General features: G+C 33.5%; 1 protein-coding gene across 1 annotated transcript; it reads right to left on the reverse strand.

Annotated features, from left to right (window-relative positions):
• Positions 1–5361: 5361 nt before the first annotated feature.
• Positions 5362–9085, reverse strand: LOC142617317 (protein NRT1/ PTR FAMILY 5.10-like). Its single transcript, XM_075790105.1, has 4 exons — positions 8924–9085; positions 8590–8807; positions 7326–7867; positions 5362–6161 (listed from the first exon to the last, which is right to left on the reverse strand). The coding sequence occupies exons 1-4, from the start codon at positions 9036–9038 to the stop codon at positions 5369–5371; spliced, it is 1668 nt and encodes a 555-aa protein (XP_075646220.1). The 5' UTR covers positions 9039–9085; the 3' UTR covers positions 5362–5368.
• Between the last annotated feature and the right edge of the window lie 213 nt (positions 9086–9298).

Below are 9298 nucleotides of genomic sequence, written 5' to 3' on the forward strand. Positions count from 1 at the left end.
GGATTACATAAATCTTTTTGTGTGTTTACAATTTTATTCAATTGATTGAAAGAAATGGATATATATAAAGATGTACTTGGTTGTGGCCTTTATGATACAGAATCACAAATTGGGTTCCTGATTTCATGATTTGATCACTGTTTTAATTAACTTAGTGTTTCTCCTCTTGTTAAAAAAGTTAACAATTTCGTTTGGTATCCACAAATTTATTTTGGTTACATATGTTGATTAGATTCAGATCCTCTAAATTTTCTAGGATACTCTACCATTAGATTTATGTACAATAGGTTTAAGCTTTTTCTAGGCATATGTATTTTTAGCTATTGATGGTTTTATCATGTCCCTTGTAATCGTCTATTTTGTCTGTTTGCAAATTACACAATTCATCTCAACTAGACCTTTATGTTGACTCAAATTCATCAAAGTAGGGAGAACCATTTATCTCTACATGCCCTTAATGACTTCGGAACATCTCCCTTAGTACCACCCGGGCAAGGGACTATAAATACAGTGGTATGTAAGGAAAGCTTAAATTATTCATGGCCACCACGAAAATTCTATTGGCATCTGAGGCATCAAAATTGTCTGCAATCCTAGTTAACATAAATTTTTTTTTTTTTTTATTGGGCAAATAGAAGTACTAATTGCCTGCTGCATCCATTAGAAATTTCACGACAATTCTTTTAAGGCATCTCTAACATCTGACCACCTTGTTAAGTCGAGAAGTCGAGAGGATGCCACAGATGAAAATCCTCATCTGTAATGATTGATAGAATTCTTGGAAGCTATTAATGGGCGCATATCTAGGATTTTTTTTTTTTTTTTTTTGAGATTTTTATTTACTAGTTTTGACCTCTGTTACATTTCGAATTATTTTGGATACTTTGGATGACATCCGATTCCCGATCCTTCTAACAGTTCTTATCATCTAATTCTTAAATTTAATAGTTTGAAAATGAATTTAGATATTAAAAGAAGTAACTAGATTGGCATTTAGGTTTACGATTAGTAAAAAGTGTAAAACCAATGATAAATTGAAGGTGTCAGAATTGGAAAAACAGTAACAATATATGATGATTCATTGGTAGTCTATAATGCTCTTTGTAATAACTCTCCACCTCCGTCCTCAATTGTTGCAGTGATCCAAGGCATGCAAGACATCTGTGGTGAATTCAGGAATGTAGGCATCTCTCATGTCAGGAGGCAGGGCAACTTACCAGCCCATATGTTAGCAAAGCATGCGTCTAGCATAGCTGAGTCCGTTGTTTGGATTGAAGAGTACCCTTGCTGTATTAGGCAAGCTCTTATCCATAATATATCCTCTATTTCACATATGCAATAAAGTTTCTCGCTGTCTTTTCCATTAAAAACAAAAACAAAAACAAATACGTCATTTGAAGAATGGATAACACTAATCATCTTTTTTCCAAAACCGTTCATTCCAATATTAGATAGGATGGCATTGTACCTATGCATTTGCCACCTCTCCATATCTGGCTTATAGCCATCCAATAACTGGGTTGAACTATTGAAGCATAATTTGATAGAATAAGTAAGAGGAATTTGAACTCTAGAGGTCTCTTTGAAAATATTAGGAGACGACAACCAATTAAGTTATAAGGCTCTTGATAAATTTTAAAGGGCTTTAATTTGGGGAAAATTGACATGGAAACTATTTAGCAATATAAAACTTGTTAGAGTTCATAAGGTTTGGACTAGTTAGTTTGAGCAAACACAAACTTATTTCAACTAGTTGATGTGTAACAATGTTTTTATTTTTTATTTTGATAAAAAGTTGATGTGATGATACAATTGAAGAGGTCATATTGTGTGTAACGGTTGTATGTGGCATCTCTCTTACATGGATTTCCGTTTCAGATAACATGGGTCCATTAATGAGGGATTTTACATACAACTATGACAAAAAATAATAAATCCCAATTGAAAAGTCTCCAGCAATGGCATAAAACAAGAATGTATTGGTTTATCTATGTATTATCCTATTTGCACTTTTCTTATAAAGGAAGTTTTGTTAATTGTTTGCAATAATAATCATCAATCATCAATCAATCAATATATATATAAAAGTAGTGACCTCATGCGGGAGAGCATGCGGTTTTGCCAAATAACGCTCTCTTTGAAGAGTTTAATCCCTCTACATCTCTCTCCTCTTCATGTCTTTTAGCATACCCAAACAATTGTCTCCCTCAATTATACAAACCCATCACCTTTCAGTTTTCACCTCTTCTTATTCTGTCTCTTCCTATTCTATAAATCCATTGCTTTTCACCCATTAATAAATTTGTCAAGTTCTATCTACTTCTACTATTTCCATCCATCCTCTTCCTTTCGTTGTAAACAGAATAATCGCCCGTTTATCTCCTCTTGAGGTCTTGCCCTTCTCAAAATTCAATCAAAACCAACATCTTCAAACCCAAAGCCAAAGTCTCTAGCATCACTGAATGTTTGATTATTTGTTGAAAGTGATTCTCATTTGGAGCTTCCATGGTGGGTTTGTATTGCCTTTGTTGCTCCTAATAAGTATGCTTTGCAATTTTCCCCGTAAGGCTTTTTTTTTTTAGTAATAAAATATTTCACTTTTGTTTATTTGTATTATTACCATTATTTTTGTTCTTTATCTTTTTAGCCACTTTATTGTGGTAGGAAGATCATCTATAACGAGCAAATTTGATTTTACCATTAGTACCTTGCTCTTGAATTGAACTAGGAGATAGAATTTAATTGTAACAAAAAATATATTGTTGAGAAATTTAGACCCCGGTTGATAGAATTAACAAGTTTTAAACCCAAGTTGTTAATTAGATTTATTATAAATAAAACTTGTTAAAAAAAATCAATATCATGTTAAAATCATGCACAACAGAAAATTAAATAAGACAAGATATGATGACCTAGGAAAACCAATGAAACAAACTAATTTCACAGTAAAAAACTAGGGTGGAAACCTTCCCGAGAAACAATTCACTATAATAAAGAAAAGTTTCAGATCTAGTACAAAACCTGTCCCTAGACTCTACAATCCTCATAGATGAACTTACAGCAGAAACCTTCTACCGCTTTAGAACCTCTGAACTCTTCAATATATGAAAGCCACCCTTTGATACACGGATCTCAGTATATGACTAACTCCTTTGCACGAATCTTAGTACGTGGCTCACTCACCAACTTGAAGAAGAAGAAGAATGTTGGTTACAAAGTTCTTCACTTCATTAACAATGAAGATCAAGAAGCACTTGGTTATAAAACCCTAAGACGCAAAAGACATAGTAGCTTCTTTCAGAAAGAATAAGACATCAATCACTTTTTGCATGTGTTTTCCTTGTATTCTCATATGTAACGGCCTTTAAAATAAGTCTTATATATGCCTAGGGTTGTGAGAAAAGAAACCCTACACATACATGTCGGCATGGGTTGAAAATCAAATCTGGAAATCTGAATTTCATAATTCTCGATAAATAGTATCTGTTGAGAAGCTGTCGAGCCTCGATAGATAGCAATCTGTTGAGCAGCTATCGAGCCTCAATAGATAACTATCTGTTGAGAACTGTTGAGCTTTAATGAATCAGCACTTTTGCACTTGTTTCTTGGACAGATTTGCATGGCTTCAATACTAGACTTGAACTCTTATTCTTTGAAGTATTAAACACATCATACATCTACCCAAATACAAGTAAAATGCATTTTGTCAAATAATTAGCCAATTCTAAATTGACATATGCTTCTAACATGAATCACATATGTCTTAACATAAATAATTGATTTTAGCTATTAGGACAGGATGACTTATGTAATGAGTTTTCTACAGCAATATAAGTGGACTCATTTTTATTTTTCCATGGCATTTTAATGAATAAAATTTATACCATCTTTGTATTGTGTTTGTTTTCATTGTAACTTTCAATTTATGAGTATTTGGGGTTACTTCTAGCTGTTGGCTCATATTCTTAGGGAGAGAAACAATATGGCCTTATTTAGTAGAAAGCTTGCACTCAGATAGACCTATTATGCAGTAATATGTATTAGTTTTATTTGCAAATTGCTTTTTTCATAATGTTGTTGCTTTCCATAAACAGCCACATATGTATATGTTTACTTTGCTTGATGAAAGTCATTAACTTTAGGTTGTTTTCTCATATTTGTTACACCTTTAGAAATTAATTGGTGTTTGATCTCTCTCTACAAATTAAAGCCCCAAACAAACTATTGGCTTTGCTTGATGTAAGTCATTAAGTTTCAGACTTTCAGCTCTCTTAATGTAAGTCATTAGGTTTCAGCTCTCTCTCTCTCTCTCTCTCTCTCTCTCTCTCTTCCTTCATTTTTTTAAGATTTGATTTCATTTTAATTTTGATTAAGATTTGGTTGGGTTGGAAGTTGGAACTTGAGTTGGGTTGCTTCATCAAATTGGTTTTTGTTCCTTTCTTCAAATCAATTAATCGTCTTTTCGAACACAAAGATCTACTTAATTAAGTTTGGACCTCTTAAGTTTAAACATAAAATGTGAATTTGTAGGTCATGGAAATCTTAACGAATTTTTTGGTTGAACCATTATGATGTTGAAATATCTCAAAAGAACTTAGAGATTTTCAAAAGGTTTTCCTTGACTTCTTGCAATGCAGTTTCTATTGATCAAACTTCTTAATGGAAACTAAATCCATGGTTGGAACTTCTTCTTTTCTTTTCTTTTTTTTCATTTTCACTATTTTATGATTTTTTTTTCTTTTACTTTTTTCCCATAGATTCAGTAAGTTTGAATATTGAGATGGAATAATATATATATATATATATATATATATTATTAGCCATATGAAAATTTTGTGGTTTTACAATCAATGAGATCATGCATCTCTAGTTTTTTCAATTTTTGCACAGTATATTCTTTGGTTTTCTAAACAATTTTTTTTTTTTTTTAGAGTTTCAACCTATGGTGTCTGTTCCTGATTATTGCTCTTTATCATCAGACCAAGATACCAATCAGTTTTTGGTGTAAGCGGGGATTGAACCTCAGATTTCTTATACAACCATCAAGGACTTTACTAGTTAAGCTAACTGGAACCCACAAATGTATTGATAGGCCAAAAATGTATTGACCACTTTGACAAATTAATTAATTAATTATCCAAGTTAATTAATTAAGTTAATTTAACATGCAATAGCGGGGTAACGTGAAAGTAACCAACCATATTATGTCTTAGTACATCATCATTTTCCTTTCACCTATTTCTTTTTTCTTTTCTTTTCTCTTTTAATGATTTTCTTCTTTTTCATTTTAATTTAACAAATAACATAGAGCATTCACATGCCTAAATACAATTTAAATTTACTTACAACAAAGTGACTGAATTTAAATTTAAATTGTACTTGGCTTATTATAAATATAAGTTTTTGCAAAATACAAGTAGGCAGTAAATGCAACTGCACTAATTCCAGCAAGTAGCCAATAAAAATAGTCAAGATGTGCCCGATTAAGATTATTAGCAAACCAACTATCCTTGCCATCCCCGCCAGTCACCTCCTCAATGATAGAGACAAGAAAGCTGCTTAAAAAATTCCCGACCCCAAAAATACTGAGATAGAGGGCGAGACCCACACTTCTTAATTCAATTGGGACCTGATCATAGAAGAATTCTTGTAGCCCAACCACGGTAAAAACTTCAGCAATTCCTGACAAAACATATTGAGGAAGAAGCCACCACACACTCATTGGAATAGTCAAATCTGGCATATCAACCAACCCATATTCTTTAGCAGTTTTGAGCCTTTTTATTTCAATTAAAGCTGCAACTACCATGCAGATGACAGATAAAAGCATCCCAATTCCAATTCTCTGTAGCATTGTGATTCCAAAGGGTTTAGTGGTGATAGCTCTTGCTATAGGAACAAAAATGCGATCATATACAGGAATGAAAAGAACAATGGCCAAACTGATAAAGAATTGTAGTGAAGCTGCTGGTATCTCAAAGCCAGGAAAAATTGTTCTATCAAGGGTAGCCCCTTGCTTTGTAAAGAAAGTTGAGGTTTGTGCAAACACAATAGCATAACCTAAGCTTGTAACCCAAATTGGAACAAGCCTAAGAACTGCCTTTGCTTCTTCAACCTCACTGACAGTACATACCTTGCATTGCAATGCTTTGTTAAGGAACCTGTCACAATAGTGGATCCAAATCATTCTACAAAAGGAGATTAGATCTAAAAAAGGAATTAAAATTTGTTTTCTTGATCTGAAAGAGGAGCCATTCTTGTTCATTAGTTGGGAAACAGGTGGTATGAATGATTTTTTTTATTAGTAATATAATCAAAGTTCTGATAGTGTTCTAGAAAACTGTACGTAAGTCCCAAGCTAATTCAATGGAGCATGGGTAAAATAAATGGTATAAGTAGCAAACTATCTCTGGCAAACTAGTCAAGTTTATTGGGTTAAAATTCGACGTTGTCGGGTTTAGGTAAGATTGGGTTCATGTCAACAGTGGGTTGTACTAAATGGATTGCAAAACTTATAACCCTTATCCATTCTTTTAGGATCAAGTCAATCTAGTTTGACCTGTTTTTTTCGCATGCAAATAATAATAATAATAATAATAATAATAAATATATATGTAAAAATGAAATTTGATCAAATTGTCTGTCTTCTTCTTTTCAATAGAAATAAGTGAACAAATAACGAAAAGACTCATAAGTAAAAATTAAAATAATACACAAAATTTTAAGTTTATATAGTCTAAGGTACCTTAGACTATATAACTCACTAAACTGAAGTCTTCGAGGCTCCACTATGTTTAGAAAGAATCTATAAGTCTCCCTGATAAGTGATAAGAAAACAACTTAAAACAGAAAGGAAATAAAGAAAAAATAACAAGAAGTGAAGGTGCAAAAACATTTTTACATAGGATCAAAAAGTTTTTCCTTTAAAAATAAAAAAGAGTTTACCCATGTAACTTGCGGGTTGACCCGGATAGGCATTTCAGCCGATCGGAATTGGGTCAACCCATTTTTTTACGGGCACAAATGCTTTACTCAAACTCATATATATATTTTTTTTTAGGTTTGCATAACTTATTAAATCCAAGTCCAATTTTACCATGTCAGGTTAAAACCTACATATAAGCTTTTGATAAACTCTGTTTATTATATGTTATATTAAGGTTTTAATTGTCTCCTCCAAGTATTATCTGTTCAACAATTTAACTTCCTGAACCCTTTTATATCATGTTTACGTATAAAGTTTTTATTTTATATTTTTTGGGGCAAGAATACCATATTAAAGAGGAGGTAAGTCTTTAAAATAAAACTGAATATTGCTCTCTTACTTGAATTGTAGAAAGTTATGCTGTGGCAAGGTTCTGCAAGCTTCCTCTTCACTAGCTATTTCTGATGGTTTAGCCCGCCGATTCTTAATTGCGGTAACAAACACCCGACCAATTCTCACAAAAGGGCTTTTCACCCCTTTGATACTATATCGATAAGTTCTAGCACCAAGCAAGAAGAGACCTAAGGCAATGACCATCACAACACAGGGGATTCCAAATCCTAGACCCCAACTAAGGTTTTCTTGTACATAGCTTATGATCAACGTTGCCACAGCAGAACCTGAACATAGTCCAAAATACCACCAATTGAAGAATGAGCTTTTGGCTCGGCATTCTACCGGATCTTCTACATCAAATTGGTCGGCTCCAAAAGCTTGAATGCAAGGCTTGTGTCCACCTTGCGCAACTGCTACTAGATATAGGGAGATGAAGAATAAAATCACTTGGAGCTCAGAAGAACCTAATGTAACTTTGTTCATGCCCATGTTATTAGAAGTATTGATAGAAGTAAGCATAGCTGACAGAGTCAGCAAGCCTAATCCCTGTGTACAAAACAAATGCCGAAGTTTAAAATATAACGCTGAAACATTAATGTTTGGTTTGGGAAGATTTGGTTTTGAAAGCTGATGCTCTCTTGTCATAAAACAGTGTGTTGTTTAAAAGGCCTTTTGTTTCCAAGAAAAATGTACTAATAATCTCTAGCAGAATTCTTGAATGCAAAGGCTTTTGAGGGATAAGTCTGAGTCAAGTTTGGCAATACTCTCCATTTTGTTCCTTTCTCTAGTATTAGTAAAGGTAGGCAACTCTTACATGGGTTGAGAATAGGATGCAAACACGTGTTTATATCTTAGGATATTCAATGTACTAATGCACAGTATAAAAGCTGTGTCCTCCTTACATAGGGCTGTCTGGTACGGCTGTTTAAAAATTGAAAATGATTATTTAAAAATATTTGTGAAAGTACGTGTGATTGAAAAAATTGTATAAAAATACGTAAAATATTTAAAAACTGAAATGGTTATTTGAAAACAACCACCAAACACCCCATAGCCTTTGTGGAAAAGTTAAGACCAGGACAATAATGGTTGTCTGAGGGTTAAGCTACAGGAGTTATTTGGAAAACAAGTGCCTATGCACTTGTGCTGCTATGAGATCTTTGCAACTATCTAGTTTTTTTGCTATGAAATTGATATTTGACTTTTCTCCCACTTTTGGCGAGTGATGCTTAAATGGAATTTAGGGGCAGAGAGAGAGAGATACGCACCAGAATGTATATGCAAGAAGCAATAATAATGGTGCGGTAGCGCCCCAGATAAGAATCAGCTACGAATGCTCCTAAAAGAGGAAGCAACGACGCCATACCCAACCAAGTGTTGACGTTCTCGGCCGCAGTGGCCGTTGACTGCCCCAGCTGCTCAGTCAAGTACATGATGAGGTTACAGCTAATCCCATAATATGCAAACCTCTCAGCCACTTCCACACCTAATATAAACCATCATATTCATACATAAATACCATTTTTATGACCAAAAACACGAAAGGGTCATTTAAGATTTTTCACTTTTTTGAATTGATTTAGGTGAGACTTAATTTCTTACCTATCATGAAACATGCGGACCTCCAACCTCCGGAGTTGGATCTGAGGACTCGCCGGCCTCTGTAGTCAACGGCATTTGTAGCAGTGTCTAATAGCAGTGGCGTTTCAATAGACATTTCTTGAAATTTAATATTGAAACTTTGAAACTTGAAACAGAGAGAGCCAGAAGTGTGGCGTGTCTACTTTTCTTGCTTCAACAATAATTCCACATTTTTAGGTGGTAGTTGGTTTGTCGCTTTGTTGTACAGTACTCCCTTTTTCAAAAGTAGTAAGCAGTAAAAATAAAAATAAATAATTGCTTTTTTAATATAGTTTATTTTGTTAAAAGTATGATAGATAAAAGTAAAAGTTAGTTGAAATAGTACAGTAATTTTAT

This window comes from Castanea sativa, chromosome 11, assembly GCF_040712315.1.
Source record: "Castanea sativa cultivar Marrone di Chiusa Pesio chromosome 11, ASM4071231v1".
Lineage (NCBI taxonomy): Eukaryota > Viridiplantae > Streptophyta > Magnoliopsida > Fagales > Fagaceae > Castanea > Castanea sativa.